This window comes from Ranitomeya variabilis, chromosome 1 (genome assembly GCF_051348905.1).
Source record: "Ranitomeya variabilis isolate aRanVar5 chromosome 1, aRanVar5.hap1, whole genome shotgun sequence".
In the NCBI taxonomy this organism is placed as follows: Eukaryota; Metazoa; Chordata; class Amphibia; order Anura; family Dendrobatidae; genus Ranitomeya; species Ranitomeya variabilis.
The window spans coordinates 943816739-943839944 of record NC_135232.1 but is presented as its reverse complement, the minus strand read 5'-3'; the positions used below and the strand labels follow the sequence as shown (position 1 = coordinate 943839944).

The following is a 23206-nucleotide window of genomic DNA, read 5'->3' as shown; positions in this document are numbered from 1 at the left end:
AAAAGAGTTGTCAGGAGGCGACATGACGCCTTTATGTAGTCACTTAAGAGAGTCACCTCAGACCAGCTATAGCTCGTGGAAAGTGCGTGAATGAGAAAGCTGGAAGTAAGTTTGGTGTCTGTATCACTGCCGGGGACCATCTGGGTGTGCAGACTAAACCTGCTTCTAAATGGAAGCTGTAGAGATATTTGCTTTCAGCAGCTAGCCTTGGAAGCAATGTACAATCTGTTATTATGAAGAAATATTGTAACTATTTGTCACGAGTATTTGTTGTGATACTTTTCTACAACGTGTCTATTACATAGCACTTAATGAACCAATGTGTAAATGAAGTATCTTGTATTTGTGAAGTTACTGCGGAAAAGTTCTGTTTTTACATCTACATTAGCGGTATAATAATTGGAGTGTTACCCGCACACTTATAGAAGACATATCGCGCGGCTCGTGGTGAAGCATTGCATGGTGTCATTCATTAGTCACAATAATGCCAAGTATAATTCACATTGGTATTTTTTTCTGTGTTTCAAACTCTTCAAAGGGGCGGACCAAGGCAAGATTGTTCTATAGTTAGGGTAGGCCATCAGTGTCAGATTGGGGGCGGTTTGACACCTGGCACCTCCACTGCTTAGCTGATACTTGGTGCCATGGCAGCCAGAAGGACAGAGGATACCGAACCGAAAAACCACGGATCCATCCACTGCATGTAGCGGATGTTCTCAGGAACTGAAGTTTGGATCCCATTGAAGTGAGTGGGGGCTGGGCTGCAGTACCTGAGAACGGCCACTACACGGCGCTGTGGTGGTCTGGCTCTGTACATTGAGTACCAGGTACTAGTTGAGCAGTGGAGGTGCCAGGTGTTAGAAGAAGAGGAGATGAAAGCAAACAAAAGTTTCTGGTGAGTGCCGCTGATCTCTAAGGGCTGTCCCACACGTCCAGATAATTCCGGTACCGGAATAAATCGGTACCGGAGTTATCCGTGTCCGTGTGCCTGGGAACTCACGGAGGCCATACGTGCGGCACACGTGTGCCGCCCGTATGGCGAGTGGGTACCACACGGAGCGTGTGGTACCCACTCTGCATGGTGCTGAAGCTGCGATTCATATCTTCCCTGCAGCAACGTTTGCTGTAGAGAAAATATGAAGAATAGTGTTTAAAATAAAGATCTATGTGTCCGCCGCCCCCCCACCCCCTGTGCGCCCCCCCGCTGGTCAGAAAATACTTACCCGCCTCCCTCGCTGCTTCCTGGTCTGGCCGCGGCTTCTCCTGCATGCGGTCACGTGGGGCCGATCATTTACAGTCATGAATATGTGGCTCCACCTCCCATAGGGGCGGAGCAGACTATTCATGATTGTAAATGATCGGCCCCACGTGACCGCATACAGTAGGAGGCGCGGCCAGACCAGGAAGGAGCGAGGGAGGCGGGTATTTTCTGACCAGCGGGGGGGGGGGGGGGGGGCGCACAGGGGGTGGGGGGGCGGCGGACACATGGATCTTTATTTTTAACACTATTCTTCATATTTTCTCTATAGCAAACGCTGCTACAGGGAAGATATGAATACCGGCTTCAGCACCATGTGGGGGGGACAGCGCTTACTGTAGCGCTGTCTCCTGCACGCACACGGACCCCAGACGGAGAATGTCCGTGTGAGGTCCGTGTTTTACGCGGACCCATTGACTCTATTGGGTCCGTGTAAAACGTGCGCTCCCACGAACACTGACATGTCTCCGTGTTTGGCACACGGAGACACGGTCCGCAAAAAATCAATGACATCTGCACAGATGCATTGATTTTTATGGGTCTACGTGTGTCAGTGTCTCCGGTACGTGAGGAAACTGTCACCTCACGTACCGGAATCACTGACGTGTGAAACCGGCCTAAGGGTACCGTCTCACAGTGGCACTTTTGTCGCTACGACGGTACGATCCGTGACGTTCCAGCGATATCCATACGATATCGCTGTGTCTGACACGCAGCAGCGATCAGGGACCCTGCTGAGAATCGTACGTCGTAGCAGATCGTTTGGAACTTTATTTCGTCGCTGGATCTCCCGCTGTCATCGCTGGATCGGAGTGTGTGACAGCGATCCAGCGATGCGTTCGCTTGTTACCAGGGTAAACATCGGGTTACTAAGCGCAGGGCCGCACTTAGTAACCCGATGTTTACCCTGGTTACCATCGTAAATGTAAAAAAAAACCAAACGTACATACTCACATTCTGGTGTCCGTCAGGTCCCTAGCCGTCTGCTTCCCGCACTGACTGACTGCCGGCTGGAAAGTAAAAGCACAGCACAGTGGTGACGTCACCGCTGTGCTCTGCTTTCACTTTACGGCCGAAACTCAGTCAGTGCGGGAAGCAGACGGCAAGGGACCTGACGGACACCAGAATGTAAGTATGTACGTTTTTTTTTTTTTTTTTACATTTACGATGGTAACCAGGGTAAACATCGGGTTACTAAGCGCGGCCCTGCGCTTAGTAACCCGATGTTTACCCTGGTTACCCGGGGACTTCGGCATCGTTGGTCGCTGGAGAGCTGTCTGTGTGACAGCTCCCCAGCGACCACACAACGACTTACCAACGATCATGGCCAGGTCGTATCGCTGGTCGTGATCGTTGGTAAATCGTTTTGTGTAACGGTACCCTAAGGCCATGTGCACACGTTCAGTATTTTTTGCGTTTTTTTCACGTTTTTCGCTATAAAAACGCGAAAAAAACGCTAACATATGCCTCCTATTATTTACAGTGTATTCCGCATTTTTTGTGCAAATGTTGCATTTTTTTCTGCAAAAAAATTGCATCGCGGAAAAAAAAGTAACATGTTCATTAAAAATGCGGAATTGCGGGGATTCCGCACACCTAGGAGTGCATTGATCTGCTTACTTCCCGCACGGGGCTGTGCACACCATGCGGGAAGTAAGCAGATTATGTGTGGTTGGTACCCAGGGTGGAGGAGAGGAGACTCTCCTCCACGGACTGGGCACCGTATAATTGGTAAAAAAAAAAAAGAATTAAAATAAAAAATAGTCATATACGCACCCTCTGATGGCCCCGGAGTGTTCCCGCCTCACCGCTGCATGCTGCCGCTTCGGTTCCTGTAGCTGGTGTGCGGTGAAGGACCTGCGATGACGTCGCGGTCTTGTGATTGGTCGTGAGACCGGTCATGTGACCGCTCACGTGACCGTGACGTCATGGAAGGTCCTGCACACACACAGCATCTATAGGAACGGACGCCGCTGAGGAGATCCGCTGTCTGCAGGTGAGTATAAGCATTTTTTAAATTTTTTTTTATTATTTTTAAACATTCTATCTTTTACTATAGATGCTGCATAGGCAGCATCTATAGTAAAAAGTTGGTCACACTTGTCAAACACTATGTTTGACAAGTGTGACCAACCTGTCAGTTTACCAAGCGATGCTACAGATTGCTTGGAAAACTTTAGCATTCTGCAAGCTAATTTCGCTTGCAAAATGCTAAAAAAACCGCGAAAAAAACTGGAAAAAAAACGCAAAAAAAATGCGGATTTCTTGCAGAAAATTTCCGGTTTTCTTCAGGAAATTTCTGCAAGAAATCCTGACGTGTACACATACCCTCAAGGCTACTCAAACCGTCTAAGCACAACTCAGCTCTCCCCCATATCTGCTCTAACGGAAGCAAGAATTCAGCATGGTGTCTGTTATCCTGCCTAATAGACAAGGGACACCTGTTTATCCTCATTTACTCATTTTAATAAAAAATGCATGGTTACCTGATCCAAAGCAGCAGGCTTACATTCACCAAGTAATGTGGTAGTATGTTATGAGTATATATTTTTCTGCATACAGTAAAGCATAAATGCAGAAAATTAATAGTTAAGAATGAAATTAAAATTAGGAAAGACCATAAGGCCTCAGTCAGACGTCCGTAAATCATGTGCGCATTCTATCTGTGATTTTCATGGGTAGAACACGTATCCATTACAATCTATGGAACTGTCCACAAGTCTGTGTTTTTTGCCGTCCGCATGTCTTTAAAAAAATTAAATTCATCCAATAATATCTGTTTTTGAATTGAGTCACAGATTAATAAAGTCTGTGGGTCCATGAAAATCACAAACAGGTCAGGGATGGCATCAGGGTGCAGTTCGTGTGCTGTCATCAGTGATAAATAAACATTGTCATGGTTAGGAAAAGCTTTGCCATACATGAAAAATCACAGGTGAAACAATGGTACTGTTTTTACACACGAGAAAAATCACAGATGTGTGAATGAGTTCTTAAAGGCGTTATCATTTTTTACTATGGGCCTAAAAACTAGCAGTCAGGTAGTTACTAACAGAGGCAGCTACCCGCCTGACATTGGCTCAGAGAGGTCACTGACCGTTCCTGCCAGGGATTCAGTTGCTCCATGTCATCAGAGCAGCTCTTCTCCTCCCTGCCTCACTCTGTTGGTGGGGTGTGACTGCTGGCTCCCCGCAGTTAGGCAGCGGAGAGCCAGCTGTCAATCAGCATGATGTTGTTATGCCTTATTGCTAGAGCGGAAAAGAAGCTGCTGCTCTGTCAACGTGACTTCAACGGAAGCAACTGAATCGCCGGCAGGAGAGGTCAGAAATCAGTGCTGGGCACAACAACTACCTGCCTGTTAGCTCTTAGGCCCGTAGTAAAAAAAAAAAATAGTCCTGGAAAACCCCTTTAAAGGCCTAGCCCAATAAAGGTAAACTTCTGTAGGTCAGCTTCTACGGCTGGAATTCATGGGCCCTTCTCTTCTGCACAAACTGCTTAGAGAGGAGCAAATTGTGATACAGCAGCCACCTATTTACTGGGGACACCTTTTAATTGGCTGCATTAACATGAAGCTTTAGCTGGTGCAGAGGAAATGTAGGAAATGATTGCTGGTCCTGGAAGCATCAACCCTTCCATCTCTTCCACCTGCCTCAGACCTGCTCGCCTTGTGCTCATGCATTGTAGGTGGTGCTGGCAGTGAATAGGTTATCGAAGCCCAGCAAAGAGACATCGTGATAGGCAAAGACTGTTACCATAACAACAGCACCTTGGCTTAATCTCTTTGGAGAAATGAATTGCTGCTGGTGGTTTAGAGCAGAGCTACTCCTCCAGGCACATAAAACCTCGAGTACCACTTGTGTTTATGCAAAGGCTGCTGCATTTCTAAATGTAACGCTTCATTTCAAGCTCTTATTTAACAGTTTCACAGATCATTTCTCAAAGACTCTTTGTTTTTATTCTCTGTACTTGTTTAAATTGACTTAATTATCAGCATAAAATAAAATGTGCCACAGATAGATAGATAGATAGATAGATAGATAGATAGATAGATAGATAGATAGATATGGGATAGATAGATAGATATGAGATAGATAGATAGATAGATAGATAGATAGATAGATAGATTAGATAGATATGAGATAGATACCATAGATATGGGATAGATAGATATGAGATAGAGAGATAGATATGAGATAGAGAGATAAATATGAGATAGATAGATATTAGATAGATAGATATGAAATAGATATGAGATAGATGGATATTAGATAGATAGATATTAGATAGATATGAGATAGATAGATAGATAGATAGATAGATAGATAGATAGCTATGAGATAGATAGATAGATAAATATGGAATAGATAGATAAATATTAGATATATAGATAGATATGAGATAGATAGATAAGAATTATCTAAATAGGTATTAAAAGTGATTTTGATTTACCTTTAATTTCTGCCAGATAGATAGTTGGGATCATCAGTGTTGCTACACACGATAATGCTTTATTTTTTGGGGGGAAGGGGTTGCAGGTTGAAGGTGACATAATGGCAGAGGAGTTGTCAAACCATTTGCACCAATTTTCTTGCATACAAAAGTTTCTAATTTTTGAGCCTTTTTGTCCAAAAATGTTAAACTTTTCCAGCATTACTCCAACTAAAATTGCCAAAAGACAAAACTTCCAGAAATTGTTGGACATTCTAGTGTAAGTTTCAATAGAAAACTACTCCATTTATTTAGTTTTTGACACTTTATCAATCCAAGAATCACCACATTTCTTAAGCAGCGCACTCTTCTCAATAATTTTGGTGCGTCTTGATCAAGCAGGCTTTTGTTTAAGACTGGCATATCAAACTCTCGTAAATTCCCTTTATTGAAAGACATTCTTTTTCACAGCAAGCTAGTCCTATCCATTGCTTTTTTAACATTTATGTGACCATTTCCATTTCCTCTTTTTTTTCAATGTGAAAACAAGCTTTGATACATATACAGCAAGTTGTGAAAATCATTTTATCTTCCTGTGCAGACCACAGCTGCTGTGGGACATGGACGTGATGTCAGTGCTGTGGATCTATGCAGTCTTTGATCTGCTGGAAGCAAGAAGCCTCACCTTCTTTAGGTCCCTTAGCGCTTGGGTGTAACAGGCCCTGACAAGAGACAGTGTCAGTTGTGCTGATTGTACATGCCCGTGTGGATCAGCTGCACCGCCTGTGATGGCACTCTGGTCTAAGTCAGGATAACTCTTTGATTTAGGAGTGTCTTGAAAACACTTCAAACATTAAAGAGATGTAACAAAGACAAATGTCATGGACAGGTTTTGTTTGTACTACTACACTGTTTGCGTTGGTAGAAGATACACACCTCAGGGTCCTCAGTAAATGGACAAGTTTTTAGAAGGAGTTTTTTTTTATCAGCAATTTCTGCCATGGGATCAAATCCAGTGTTGGACTCTTGTAGTTAATTTCGAGGTACTTTTTGCTTTGGAAAGTGTGAATTAGACACCATGACTTGACATACTTAAATTCTCAGGATAAATAGAAAATAAATAAATTGTCTTGGGTTAAAACACATCATTATTCTGTGGGAATATGTTGAAACCTAAGGAAACAAATTAGTTTGACGTTATGATAGGATGTACACCTCTATTTTACAAATTAGAATGTCTTATTTCACATGTACTCATTTACATTTTCTCCTCTCTTCTTAGCTTCAAGAAGCTGTGCAGAAGAAGTTAGAAGGTGCTCGTTCACCACTTAACGGAGAGCAGCAGAATGGCATCTGTGAGGGGAGGTTTTCACCCTCTGCTAAACGACGACGGAAAGAGATGCCAGGCATGGACACTCTTAATAATCTGTCAAATATACCACTGCCTTCTGTGTCACCTCTTCACCAGCTCGATATAAAGCCACATCTACCTGTGACAAATAATGTAACACATTCGGGAGGATTAGAAGAGATAAATAAGAACGGTGGACAGCCGGATGTAAAGCTAGCAGTAAATGGTTCTAATGCGAATGAACTAGAGGACAGTTTTAACATCCTGAATAAGGAAATGAAGCAAGAGCCACTAGATGATGCTTCAGTCATCGACACGTCTGATACTTCTCTTTCCAACCAAAATAAACTCTTCTCTGACATAAATTTGAATGATCAAGAATGGCAGGAGCTGATTGATGAGCTTGCTAATACTGTACCCGAGGATGACATTCAGGACTTATTCAACGAGGACTTTGAGGAAAAGAAGGAGCTTGATTTTTCCAGACCCACTGCCCAAACACCCCTTCCTCAAGAAAGTGCCAGTGTAAAGAGTGATCCATCCCACTCTCCATTCCCTCATGTCTCTATGGGTTCTCCTCAAGTTCGTCCATCCTCATCTGGTCCTTCTTTTTCTAATGTATCATCTGTTTCCAGTATACCATCAAACTCCAGTGCTCCATCTACGTTAATGCTTGCGGGATCACCAGCAAGTTGTATTGTCCAATCCCCACAAACTCCTAATCCACCGCACACGCCTGGTCAAACCTCAACAAGACCTGGCAATGGATATGTCTTGACTCCAACATCTAGTTCTGGAAGTGGGTCTGTTAACCTCCCAAGTGCTGACTTGTCTCCTGCTGAGCAGCTAAAACAAATGGCAGCTCAACAACAGCAACGAGTGAAAATCATACAACAAAAGCAGCAGCACCAACAACAGCAGCAGCCACATACAAACCAGCCTTCCAGTTGGTCACCTGTGGGTCCACCATCTAGCCCGTATGGCGGAGCCTTTGGTACTGAAAAGCCAAATAGTCCATTGATGTATCCCCAAGCTTTCAACAACCAAAATTCTATTGTACCTCCAATGGCAAATAATCCCCCGAAAACTACAATGAACAACTACCTCCCTCAAAGCCACATGAACATGATAAACCAGCAGACAAGCAATTTAAATTCCAACTCTATCAGCAAAACGCCCAACATGCTCAATTATGGTAATACTAAACCACTGTCACATTTTAGTGCGGATATGAATCAGAGAATGACTCCTCCAATTGCCAACCAAAACAAAAATGCCATGCTACCATACATGCAACAGCAGCAGCAACCACCAATGCCGCCCCAGATGAGCCATTTGAGTGAGGAGCAAAAGCGACTACTTATAATGAAGCAGAAAGGACTTCTAAATCAACAAATGGCCTATGGATCTCTGCCGGGTCACAGCCAGGTAGGAGCACAAATGCTGATCTCATATCATCCTTGCCCTCACTGTGTTTATGGTGTTTTAAAGCTATGTAAATTGTTTCTAAATTGAATGTGTTATAGCGTTTGACATGTCCAACCCGTGTGTGGCTGCAGCCAAATGGTAGATAATTTTTCAAATCTAGAATAACCCCCTACTTATGGGCAGTTTATTTGATCCCTTTATCTAATAGAAGGTTGGAGGCTTGTGCGCAGAATCAATCATGATCAGGACAACACAGCCAAGGGAGTTGCCTGCAGATCTCAGTCTGTGGATTTGTCCCACAAGATACCAGATGAAGTCTTTGAGAGTGTATGTAGAGTTTTGACTGCAGGAAACACATAAATATATGGAAAGGAATGCAGCGGTATGTTCTGGACAGGAAGCCTTCGCCTCCCGAGGTGTGGTCCTATGAATAGTATATACTGATTTGTAGCTCATGCACATCTGGAGAGACATTGGCATCATGCACCTGAATATAAAATCCTGATCAGGTCTGCACCTAGTCATCTAATACTAAATACTGACGGCTCCTCCTGTACGCTTGGGTCCCTGGTAGGAAATCCTATTTCTTCCCTGCTATGTAGCTGAGTCTTGAAGATAATGAGAGAGGAGAGAGATAGGGAACATGATATTGTTTTTTATCAGATAGACAGTGATTGCGAGTAACCCTAGGTCACAATTGAGGTTGCCAGCAATTTATCTTCTTTAAAACTTTCACTGTGTGCTCCGATGCTTAGACCTGAGGGGAAACAAAACCGTAGGAAAGATACATATTTGTCCTGCTGCTCTGTATTTACTGACCTCAAAAATAATTAGTGGCCTCTAATACTTATATACATGTCCGACCTGACTTCAACCATGTATTCTTTTTTTTTCTACCACCATCCAAAGTGAACTTCATGACCACAACAAACAACCCAGTCTTGCTCTACTCACATTTGCCAGGTACAAGGACTTTCTTATAGAATATTGATAGTAAGAAGCGGTGACTGAGGCCCCCTGTACCTCGGCATCCTTGTATGTAGTAAACGGGTGCTGTACCTCTGTTATAAGCACAGCCATGAGTGCTCCAGACGTCTCTAACCTTAAGTTGCCCAGAAAAAAAGAAGCTTTAAGGCCATCTACACAATAGACCGCTATCTCTCTTGACTCCCCCATACACAGGACCTCTCAGCTCGGTCGTTCGCCCTTGTGTTCGCTATGAGAGTTCTGTTGCCATACTCTACCAGTGGCTTGTCTCAGCAAAATGATCGGCCTCTAGAAACCCAATAAGCTGTGTCCTTCTCTTCCTCAAATTATTTGTCAGGGAATAGTTGGGAGGACTGTTGGCCGATCACGTTGCTATTGGCAGGTTCAGATGACTTGAGTCCATGAAGTATGGTGGCCTTTTGTCCGACCTGTTAGCTCTTGATGGTCACAATTCTCTGTCAACCAGCCGAGCACAGAGCCGACAAGTCTGTGGCTGTATGACAGTCAGTCATGGCTTCTCATACCCTTCCCCAATGACGTGAAGACAACAATTCTTTCATTTCTTACTATGATAGTAGAGACAGAGGTGGGTCCGTACTATGTATAAATGGCCATAAGTGAATCCATGCAGGCAGCTGCAGACCTCAGGATTGTGTGTGGACTACAGTCGTTATTTGTTAGGAATAATACTCCAGTCTTACAGTTCTAGGGTTGGCTGTTTTTCAAAGTGCATCCAGAAGATCTAACAAGGAATCATTAATGTAAATTGGTACTTGTGGCAGCGGAACAATAAAATCATCTCAGCTGAAGGCTGACGTCAACAACCTGTGGGTTCCTATTGACATCGCAATAAGTGTTCACACTAAAGACAAAAATGTATTTTCAGATCACCTCTTTCACTTGAGTTCCACATATCCCGGGTGTATTGATGGTGTGGGATTGTTGGCCACAGGTGCAGATATTGCATGATGAGGGAGAATCCAGCGCACTGTCTTCTGTTATTTCTTAAAGGGGTTTTCCACTAGATGGTGTAAAAAAACTGTACTCACCTCCCTGAGAAGTGTCGCTCTTCCTCTCTTGCAGCGGTGTCTCCCAATAGACTGCCTGCATCTGTTTCTGTCAGAGGGTGTCACATGATGGCTGCAGCCTTTAAATGGGAATGTGTAATCAAAAAATGACCTGTTGGTTAAATCAAGTTTTTGTGTTACGTGTTTTTATTTTCTTTAGCTTTGCCAATATTTTTTTAATTTATCATGATTTTTATTGTAAAACAAAATTAGTAACTTTTATATTGGCACCAGGTTTTAATTTAGAAATATGTACCAATATATATGTATATATTTCTGAATTAGTCATGTTAAGGGGAGGTAATGGCCAGTGGTGGGTTGATGATCTACTTTTAGCTCTTCTTAGCTCTTTCATAGTATGTCTGTATACAGTCATTTGACCTTTTGCCCACCAACGATGAACTGATCATTGTCATGAAAATCAGATTGATGCAGTGGCGTACCACCAATGGCGGCAGACCATGCGACTGATAGGGGAGCCGGGGGTGCCCTTTGTCAGCGCCCTCACTTGGCCCCCCTCCATCTGTCTGAGCCTGCATCGGGCTCCCTCTGTACATCAGCGCCTGCTTCGGGCCCCCCTCTGCCTGTCAACGCCCACACCTGCCCCCTCCCGCCTGTCAGCACCCGCAGCGGGCCGCCCCTCCACCCATCAGTGTGCGCAATGATGATGGAGGAGGGTGCGTCAGCATGGGGTGTGCACTATATTGTATAGCGGACCATGGGGGGTGCATTATATAGTATGGAGGACCATGGGGGTGCATTATATAGTATGGAGGACCATGGGGGTGCATTATATTGTATGGAGGACCATAGGGGTGCATTATATTGTATGGAGGACCATGGGGGTGCATTAAATTGTATGGAGGACCATGAGGGGTGCATTTTATACTATGGAAGACCATGGGGGGTGCATTTTATAGTATGGAGGACCATGGAGGGTGCATTATATAGTATGGAGGGCAATGGCGGGTGCATTATGTAGTATGGAGGACCATGGGGAGTGCACTATATTGTATAGAGGACCATGGGGGGTGCATTATATTGTATGGAGGACCATAGCGGTGCATTATATTGTATGGAGGACGATGGGGGTGCATTAAATTGTATGGAGGACCATGGGGGGTGCATTTTATACTATAGAAGACCATGGGGGTGCATTTTATAGTATGGAGGACCATGGAGGGTGCATTACATAGTATGGAGGACAATGGGGGGTGCATTATGTAGTATGGAGGACCATGGGGGTGCATTATATAGTATAGGGGTGCATTATACTGTATGGAGGACCATGAGGGGTGCATTATATTATATGGAGGACCATGGGGGATGCATTATATTGTACGGAGGACCATAGGGATGCATTATATTGTATGGAGGACCATGGGGGTGCATTATATTGTATGGAAGACCATGGGGGGTGCATTATATTGTATGGAGGACCATGGGGGGTGCATTATATTGTATGGAGGACCATGGGGGTGCATTATATTGTATGGAGGACCATAGGGGTGCATTATATTGTATGGAGGACCATGGGGGTGCATTAAATTGTATGGAGGACCATGAGGGGTGCATTTTATACTATGGAAGACCATGGGGGGGTGCATTTTATAGTATAGAGGACCATGGAGGGTGCATTATATAGTATGGAGGGCAATGGCGGGTGCATTATGTAGTATGGAGGACCATGGGGAGTGCACTATATTGTATAGAGGACCATGGGGGGTGCATTATATTGTATGGAGGACCATAGCGGTGCATTATATTGTATGGAGGACGATGGGGGTGCATTAAATTGTATGGAGGACCATGGGGGGTGCATTTTATACTATAGAAGACCATGGGGGTGCATTTTATAGTATGGAGGACCATGGAGGGTGCATTACATAGTATGGAGGACAATGGGGGGTGCATTATGTAGTATGGAGGACCATGGGGGTGCATTATATAGTATAGGGGTGCATTATACTGTATGGAGGACCATGAGGGGTGCATTATATTATATGGAGGACCATGGGGGATGCATTATATTGTACGGAGGACCATAGGGATGCATTATATTGTATGGAGGACCATGGGGGTGCATTATATTGTATGGAAGACCATGGGGGGTGCATTATATTGTATGGAGGACCATGGGGGGTGCATTATATTGTATGGAGGACCATGGGGGTGCATTATATTGTATGGGGGACCATGGGGGTGCATTATATTGTATGGAGGATCATGGGGGTGCATTATATTGTATGGAGGACCATGGGAAGCACATTATAATATATGGAGGATTATGGGGGGGCATTATACTATATGGAAAGCTATGTGGGGTCATTACAATATTTGGAGAGCTATGTGGGGGCTATTATAGTGTTTGAAAGCAATTATACAGTGGGAAGGTTTGTTGGAGTAAATCATACTGTGTGGAGGCCATTATACTGTTTGGAGGGCTAGTGCGGACCATTATACAGTGTGGAGAGGTGTGGGGCCATTATACTGGATGTAGGCCCATTATGCTGCATGGAGGACTGTGTGGAGGTCACAGTTTTGGGATCATACTGTGTTAGGGTTACCATACTTTGCCTTGAGAGTTGAGGCCATTATGCAGTGCATGTGGAGGCTAATGTGGAGGAATTCACCATGGGGGTATCATACTTTGTTTGAGGGGCACTTTTGTTAGCATCACACTTAATGATGACAATGAAAGAGGAATCTAGAACTTCAGCATGAGGAAAATTACTATGTAAAGGCTGAAAAGTTGTGAGATAATAGGCTCTTCTATGACCCTGATAATTATTATTTTTTGTGTGTGTGTGTGTGGGGGGGAGGAGGGAGTGCCCAGTTAGAACTTCTGCTATGGGTCCCCATGATTTATGTGTACAATCCTGGATTGATGGATACATTGCAGATATTTTACCAGTTTGGAACTTTTTGGAACCTTATAGGGGTTGGGAAAGGTATTCATTTTCAGATTAGTGGAGGTCTGAAATCTGGCACACAAACCAATAAGCTGCAATTTGCTCTGGTTGCTCTTGGATTCAAAGGGGTGTGACCACTCATATAGTGAAAGTTATTGTTAATGGTCGTAACCATGGATATCTAAGCTACTGTAATGTTGTAAGAGACATAGCTAATTAGAAGAACTATACTACATTTCTAATTGGAGGTGTTTGCTATTATTATTATTACACCTGCTACGTATTGGGATAAGATCTTGGAGCTAGGAATACCCTTTTATGGATCAATATATTATTATTGAAGTTATAATCAACAATTGATGTTTCAACATACAGTACATCAAAATCAAATTCAGGTTGCACAACAGGTACAATCAACAAAATGTAAGTATATTAACCAACATGTACTTATTTGGAAAGGGGTCGTATAGTGAAACAATTAGTATTGAAATGTTGTATCATGTTATGTGAATAAATTGTCGTATTAAAATGATGAGACACGATAGGGAAGAATCAGGGAGGAATACCCTTTTAAACAAAAGAATAGGAGCTGTTTTACAGTGTCAGGTGGCGGCTAAAGTTTGAAGAAAGCCGCGCTCAGCAGCTCCGTTCAAAATGTTTACACTTGGCAGCAAAAAACAGCTAACTAGTGGGCTTTGTGGGTCTCGGACTCCCACTGATCTGCTACTTATGTCTTACCCTGTGGATAGAGCTCATCATTACCTATGTCCAAACAACCCTTTTAAAGGTTAGCTGTAAAAAAATATGGTTGTGTTATGACTACTGAAAGCTTACATAGAGTTTTTGCTGTTTATGCTTTTTTAATAAGCCGCTCACAGTGTGTCCTAAGGCAGTGGCTTACCGTCTAGCCGCCGCCCGCTTGATTTTTGTTTATGTATAAATATGCTGTACCATCAGCTAACATTATATGTGACGGTACTTCCATTTCTGGACTTGCCTGGAAGGCATTGACCAATCAGAGGCCGGCCGCAAACTTTATGCATATCCGTCTTGGACAGAAGAGAGACAGAAGACAGGCATTGGTAATTAACGCTTGTTCCCCAATAAATGTGTAGCGATCTGATGTGTCAGTCATTACAAATCACTGTGTAGAGATCTGATGTGTCAGTCATTACAAATCACTGTGTAGAGATCTGATGTGTCAGTCATTACACATCACTGTGTAGAGATCTGATGAGTCAGTCATTACAAATCACTGTGTAGAGATCTGATGTGTCAGTCATTACAAATCAATGTGTAGAGATCTGATGTGTCAGTCATTACAAATCACTGTATAGAGATCTGATGTGTCAGTCATTACAAATCAATGTGTAGAGATCTGATGTGTCAGTCATTACAAATCACTGTATAGAGATCTGATGTGTCAGTCATTACAAATCAATGTGTAGAGATCTGATGTGTCAGTCATTACAAATCAATGTGTAGAGATCTGATGTGTCAGTCATTACAAATCACTGTGTAGAGATCTGATGTGTCAGTCATTACAAATCACTGTGTAGAGATCTGATGTGTCAGTCATTACAAATCACTGTGTAGAGATCTGATGTGTCAGTCATTACAAATCACTGTGTAGAGATCTGATGTGTCAGTCATTACAAATCAATGTGTAGAGATCTGATGTGTCAGTCATTACACATCACTGTGTAGAGATCTGATGTGTCAGTCATTACACATCACTGTGTAGAGATCTGATGTGTCAGTCATTACAAATCACTGTGTAGAGATCTGATGTGTCAGTCATTACAAATCACTGTGTAAAGATCTGATGTGTCAGTCATTACACATCAATGTGTAGAGATCTGATGTGTCAGTCATTACACATCACTGTGTAGAGATCTGATGTGTCAGTCATTACAAATCAATGTGTAGAGATCTGATGTGTCAGTCGTTACAAATGAATGTGTAGAGATCTGATGTGTCAGTCATTACAAATCAATGTGTAGAGATCTGATGAGTCAGTCATTACAAATCACTGTGTAGAGATCTGATGTGTCAGTCATTACACATCAATGTGTAGGGATCTGATGTGTCAGTCATTACAAATCAATGTGTAGAGATCTGATGTGTCAGTCGTTACAAATGAATGTGTAGAGATCTGATGTGTCAGTCATTACAAATCACTGTGTAAAGATCTGACGTGTCAGTCATTACAAATCACTGTGTAAAGATCTGATGTGTCAGTCATTACAAATCACTGTGTAGAGATCTGATGTGTCAGTCATTACAAATGAATGTGTAGAGATCTGATGTGTCAGTCGTTACAAATGAATGTGTAGAGATCTGATGTGTCAGTCATTACAAATCACTGTGTAGAGATCTGATGAGTCAGTCATTACAAATCACTGTGTAGAGATCTGATGTGTCAGTCATTACACATCAATGTGTAGAGATCTGATGTGTCAGTCGTTGCAAATGAATGTGTAGAGATCTGATGTGTCAGTCATTACAAATCACTGTGTAAAGATCTGATGTGTCAGTCATTACAAATCACTGTGTAGAGATCTGATGTGTCAGTCATTACAAATCACTGTGTAGAGATCTGATGTGTCAGTCATTACAAATCACTGTGTAGAGATCTGATGTGTCAGTCATTACACATCACTGTGTAGAGATCTGATGAGTCAGTCATTACAAATCACTGTGTAGAGATCTGATGTGTCAGTCATTACACATCACTGTGTAGAGATCTGATGTGTCAGTCATTACAAATCACTGTATAGAGATCTGATGTGTCAGTCATTACAAATCAATGTGTAGAGATCTGATGTGTCAGTCATTACAAATCACTGTATAGAGATCTGATGTGTCAGTCATTACAAATCAATGTGTAGAGATCTGATGTGTCAGTCATTACAAATCAATGTGTAGAGATCTGATGTGTCAGTCATTACAAATCACTGTATAGAGATCTGATGTGTCAGTCATTACAAATCAATGTGTAGAGATCTGATGTGTCAGTCATTACAAATCAATGTGTAGAGATCTGATGTGTCAGTCATTACACATCACTGTGTAGAGATCTGATGTGTCCGTCATTACAAATCAATGTGTAGAGATCTGATGTGTCAGTCATTACAAATCACTGTGTAGAGATCTGATGTGTCAGTCATTACAAATCACTGTGTAGAGATCTGATGTGTCAGTCATTACAAATCAATGTGTAGAGATCTGATGTGTCAGTCATTACACATCACTGTGTAGAGATCTGATGTGTCAGTCATTACACATCAATGTGTAGAGATCTGATGTGTCAGTCATTACAAATCACTGTGTAGAGATCTGATGTGTCAGTCATTACAAATCAATGTGTAGAGATCTGATGTGTCAGTCATTACACATCACTGTGTAGAGATCTGATGTGTCAGTCATTACACATCACTGTGTAGAGATCTGATGTGTCAGTCATTACAAATCACTGTGTAGAGATCTGATGTGTCAGTCATTACAAATCACTGTGTAAAGATCTGATGTGTCAGTCATTACACATCAATGTGTAGAGATCTGATGTGTCAGTCATTACACATCACTGTGTAGAGATCTGATGTGTCAGTCATTACAAATCAATGTGTAGAGATCTGATGTGTCAGTCGTTACAAATGAATGTGTAGGGATCTGATGTGTCAGTCATTACAAATCAATGTGTAGAGATCTGATGAGTCAGTCATTACAAATCACTGTGTAGAGATCTGATGTGTCAGTCATTACACATCAATGTGTAGGGATCTGATGTGTCAGTCATTACAAATCACTGTGTAAAGATCTGACGTGTCAGTCATTACAAATCACTGTGTAAAGATCTGATGTGTCAGTCATTACAAATCACTGTGTAGAGATCTGATGTGTCAGTCATTACAAATGAATGTGTAGAGATCTGATGTGTCAGTCGTTACAAATGAATGTGTAGAGATCTGATGTGTCAGTCATTACAAATCACTGTGTAGAGATCTGATGAGTCAGTCATTACAAATCACTGTGTAGAGATCTGATGTGTCAGTCATTACACATCAATGTGTAGAGATCTGATGTGTCAGTCGTTACAAATGAATGTGTAGAGATCTGATGTGTCAGTCATTACAAATCACTGTGTAAAGATCTGATGTGTCAGTCATTACAAATCACTGTGTAGAGATCTGATGTGTCAGTCATTACAAATCACTGTGTAGAGATCTGATGTGTCAGTCATTACAAATCACTGTGTAGAGATCTGATGTGTCAGTCATTACACATCACTGTGTAGAGATCTGATGTGTCAGTCATTACAAATCACTGTGTAGAGATCTGATGTGTCAGTCATTACACATCAATTTGTAGGGATCTGATGTGTCAGTCATTACAAATCAATGTGTAGCGATCTGATGTGTCAGTCATTACAAATCAATGTGTAGAGATCTGATGTGTCAGTCATTACACATCAATGTGTAGAGATCTGATGTGTCAGTCGTTACAAATCACTGTGTAGAGATCTGATGTGTCAGTCATTACAAATCAATGTGTAGCGATCTGATGTGTCAGTCATTACAAATCACTGTGTAGAGATCTGATGTGTCAGTCATTACACATCAATGTGTAGAGATCTGATGTGTCAGTCATTGCAAATCAATGTGTAGAGATCTGATGTGTCAGTCATTACACATCACTGTGTAGAGATCTGATGTGTCAGTCATTACAAATCAATGTGTAGAGATCTGATGTGTCAGTCGTTACAAATGAATGTGTAGAGATCTGATGTGTCAGTCATTACAAATCACTGTGTAAAGATCTGACGTGTCAGTCATTACAAATCACTGTGTAGAGATCTGATGTGTCAGTCATTACAAATCACTGTGTAGAGATCTGATGTGTCAGTCATTACAAATCAATGTGTAGCGATCTGATGTGTCAGTCATTACAAATCACTGTGTAGAGATCTGATGTGTCAGTCATTACACATCAATGTGTAGAGATCTGATGTGTCAGTCATTGCAAATCAATGTGTAGAGATCTGATGTGTCAGTCTTTACACATCACTGTGTAGAGTGTCATGGTTCCCAATGGCAAGGGAACGTCAGAGAACTTAAATAACAGACTAGCTCTTGGGTGATGGAATCTCGAGCTGACCGTGAGCTAAACCTACCACACAACTAACAGTGGCCGGGTGACGTACCTACGTTTTATCCCTAGACGCCCAGCGCCAGCCGGAGAACTAACTAACCCTAATAGAGGAAAAAACAGACCTGGCTTACCTCTAGGGAAATTCCCCCAAAAAGGAGACAGAAGCCCCCCACATATATTGACGGTGAGTTCAGAGGAAAAGACATACGCAGTATGAAGGTAGGTTCAGCAAAGCGAGGTCCGCTTACTAGATAGTAAGAAGATACAATAGGGAACTTCACGGTCAGCTGAAAACCCTATTAAAATACCATCCAGAAATTACTTTAAGACTCATGTGTCAACTCATGACACCGGAGTGGTAATTTCGGCCCACAAGAGCTTCCAGCTACAGAAACATAACATAACTGTGAACTGGAACAAAAATGCAAACAAACTTAGGACTAAGAGTCCAACTTAACTGATAGTAGTCTAGAAGCAGGAACATGCAACAGAAAGGCTCTGGTTACATTGATGGCCGGCACCAGAATAACTGAGCAGCAAGGCTAAATAGGATACTCCCACATCCTGATGGAAACAGGTGAACAGAGAAAGTGAAGCACACAAGTCCAGTACCACCAGCGACCACCGGGGGAGCCCAAAAACCAAATTCACAACAGTACCCCCCCCCCCCCTCAAGGAGGGGGCACTGAACCCTCACAAGAACCACCAGGGCGATCAGGATGAGCCCTATGAAAGGCACGGACCAAATCAGAGGCATGAACATCAGAGGCTGTCACCCAAGAATTATCCTCCTGACCGTAGCCCTTCCACTTGACCAGATACTGAAGTTTCCGTCTGGAAACACGGGAGTCCAAGATCTTCTCCACAACGTACTCCAATTCACCCTCAACCAACACCGGAGCGGGAGGCTCAACGGAAGGCACAACCGGTACCTCATACCTGCACAATAATGACCGATGGAAGACATTATGGATAGAAAAAGATGCCGGGAGGTCCAATCGAAAGGACACAGGGTTAAGAATCTCCAAAATCTTATACGGGCCGATGAACCGAGGCTTAAACTTAGGAGAAGAAACCCTCATAGGGACAAAACGAGAAGACAACCACACCAAGTCCCCAACACGAAGACGAGGACCAACACGACGCCGGCGGTTAGCAAAATGCCGAGTCTTCTCCTGGGACAACTCCAAATTGTCCACCACCTGTCCCCAAATCCGACGCAACCTATCCACCACAGTATCCACTCCAGGACAATCCGAAGACTCCACCTGACCAGAAGAAAAGCGAGGATGAAACCCCGAATTGCAAAAAAAAGGAGAAACCAAAGTGGCAGAACTAGCCCGATTATTGAGGGCAAACTCCGCCAACGGCAAAAAGGCAACCCAGTCATCCTGATCCGCAGACACAAAACACCTCAAATAAGTCTCCAAGGTCTGATTAGTTCGCTCAGTCTGGCCATTAGTCTGAGGATGGAACGCAGACGAAAAAGACAAATCAATGCCCATCCTAGCACAGAACGCCCGCCAAAATCTAGACACGAACTGGGTCCCCCTGTCAGAAACGATATTCTCCGGAATACCATGCAAGCGAACCACATTTTGAAAAAACAGAGGAACCAACTCGGAAGAGGACGGCAACTTAGGCAAAGGCACCAAATGAACCATCTTTGAAAAACGGTCACACACCACCCAGATGACAGACATTTTCTGAGAAACAGGGAGATCAGAAATAAAATCCATAGAGATGTGAGTCCAAGGCCTCTTTGGAATAGGCAAAGATAACAACAATCCGCTAGCCCGAGAACAACAAGGTTTGGCCCGAGCACAAACATCACAAGACTGCACAAAAACTCGTACATCTCGAGACAGAGAAGGCCACCAGAAGGACCTAGCCACCAAATCCCTGGTACCAAAGATCCCGGGATGACCTGCCAACGCAGAAGAATGAACCTCCGAGATGACTCTACTGGTCCAATCATCAGGAACAAACAGTCTACCAGGCGGGCAACGATCAGGTCTATCCGCCTGAAACTCCTGCAAAGCCCGTCGCAGGTCTGGGGAAACAGCAGATAATATCACCCCATCCTTAAGGATACCTGTAGGTTCAGAATCACCAGGGAAATCAGGCTCAAAACTCCTAGAAAGGGCATCCGCCTTCACATTTTTAGAACCTGGTAAGTATGAGACCACAAAATTAAACCGAGAGAAAAACAACGACCAGCGCGCCTGTCTAGGATTCAGGCGCCTGGCAGACTCAAGATAAATCAAATTCTTGTGATCGGTCAATACCACCACCTGATGTCTAGCCCCCTCAAGCCAATGACGCCACTCCTCAAAAGCCCACTTCATAGCCAAAAGCTCCCGATTACCAATATCATAATTTCGCTCGGCGGGCGAAAATTTTCGAGAAAAGAACGCACAAGGTCTCATCACGGAGCAATCGGAACTTTTCTGCAACAAGACCGCCCCAGCTCCGATCTCGGAAGCATCGACCTCAACCTGAAAAGGAAGAGTAACATCAGGCTGACGCAACACAGGGGCGGAAGAAAAGCGGCGCTTAAGCTCCCGAAAGGCCTCCACAGCAGCAGGGGACCAATCAGCAACATCAGCACCCTTTTTGGTCAAATCAGTCAAAGGTTTAGCAACATCAGAAAAACCAGTTATAAATCGACGATAAAAATTAGCAAAGCCCAAAAATTTCTGAAGGCTCTTAAGCGAAGAAGGTTGCGTCCAATCACAAATAGCCCGAACCTTGACAGGATCCATCTCAATGGAAGAGGGGGAAAAAATGTACCCCAAAAAAGAAATCTTTTGAACCCCAAAAATACACTTAGAACCCTTCACACACAAGGAATTAGCCCGCAAAACCTGAAAAACCCTCCTGACCTGTTGGACATGAGAATCCCAGTCATCCGAAAAAATCAAAACATCATCCAGATACACGATCATGAATTTATCCAAATATTCCCGGAAAATGTCATGCATAAAGGACTGAAAGACTGAAGGGGCATTTGAAAGACCAAAAGGCATTACTAAATACTCAAAATGGCCCTCGGGCGTATTAAATGCGGTTTTCCACTCATCCCCCTGCTTAATTCGCACCAAATTATACGCCCCACGGAGATCAATCTTAGAGAACCACTTAGCCCCTTTTATTCGAGCAAACAAATCAGTCAGCAGTGGCAGAGGATACTGATATCTGACTGTAATTTTATTCAAGAGTCGATAATCAATACACGGCCTCAAAGAGCCATCTTTTTTAGATACAAAGAAAAAACCGGCTCCTAAGGGAGATGAAGAAGGACGAATATGTCCCTTTTCCAGGGACTCCTTAATATATTCTCGCATAGCAGCATGTTCAGGTACAGATAGATTAAATAAACGACCCTTTGGAAATTTACTGCCCGGAATCAGATCTATGGTACAATCGCAATCTCTGTGAGGAGGTAGTGAACCAAGCTTAGGCTCCTCAAAAACATCACGATAATCAGATAAAAATTCCGGAATCTCAGAGGGAATAGATGACGAAATGGAAACCAAAGGTACGTCCCCATGAGCCCCCTGACATCCCCAGCTTAACACAGACATTGCTTTCCAGTCAAGAACTGGGTTATGAGATTGTAACCATGGCAATCCGAGCACCAAAACATCATGTAGATTGTACAACACAAGGAAGCGAATCGTCTCCTGATGGTCTGGATTCATACGCATAGTCACTTGTGTCCAGTATTGTGGTTTATTACTAGCCAATGGTGTAGAGTCAATACCCTTCAGAGGTATAGGGACTTCCAGAGGCTCTAGATCAAACCCACAGCGCCTGGCAAAGGACCAATCCATGAGACTCAAAGCGGCGCCAGAGTCGACATAGGCATCCGCAGTAATTGACGATAATGAACAAATCAAGGTCACAGACAAAATAAACTTAGACTGTAAAGTGCCAATTGAAATAGACTCATCAACCTTTTTTGTACGTTTAGAGCATGCTGATATAACATGAGTTGAATCACCACAATAGAAGCACAACCCATTTTTTCGCCTAAAATTCTGCCGTTCGCTTCTGGACAGAATTCTATCACATTGCATATTTTCTGGAGCCTTCTCAGAAGACACCGCCAAATGGTGCACAGGTTTGCGCTCCCGCAAACGCCGATCAATCTGAATAGCCATTGTCATGGACTCATTCAGACCTGTAGGTGCAAGGAACCCCACCATAACATCTTTAATGGCATCAGAGAGACCCTCTCTGAAATTCGCCGCCAGGGCGCACTCATTCCACTGAGTAAGCACAGACCATTTACGAAATTTTTGGCAGTATATTTCAGCTTCATCTTGCCCTTGAGATAGGGCCATCAAGGTTTTTTCAGCCTGACTCTCTAAATTAGGTTCCTCATAAAGCAACCCCAAAGCCAGAAAAAACGCATCCACATTGAGCAACGCAGGATCCCCGGGTGCCAATGCAAATGCCCAGTCTTGAGGGTCACCCCGCAGCAAGGAAATTACTATCCTAACCTGCTGTGCGGGATCTCCAGCGGAGCGAGATCTCAGGGAAAGAAACAATTTACAATTATATTTGAAATTCAGGAAACGAGATCTATCCCCGGAGAAAAATTCTGGTATAGGAATTC

General features: G+C 43.2%; 1 protein-coding gene across 3 annotated transcripts in view; it reads left to right on the top strand.

Annotated features, from left to right (window-relative positions):
* MAML3 (mastermind like transcriptional coactivator 3) overlaps nt 1-23206 on the top strand; it is a 399492-nt gene that overhangs the window by 234541 nt on the left and 141745 nt on the right. For 2 of the 3 annotated variants that reach the window (XM_077279214.1, XM_077279213.1), the window contains exon 2: nt 6969-8465. In XM_077279214.1, coding sequence (XP_077135329.1) covers nt 6969-8465 — 1497 coding nt within the window. Of the gene's footprint in view, nt 1-4585; nt 4689-6968; nt 8466-23206 lie in introns of those variants that run through there. The other variant, XM_077279215.1, reaches the window with a different exon arrangement.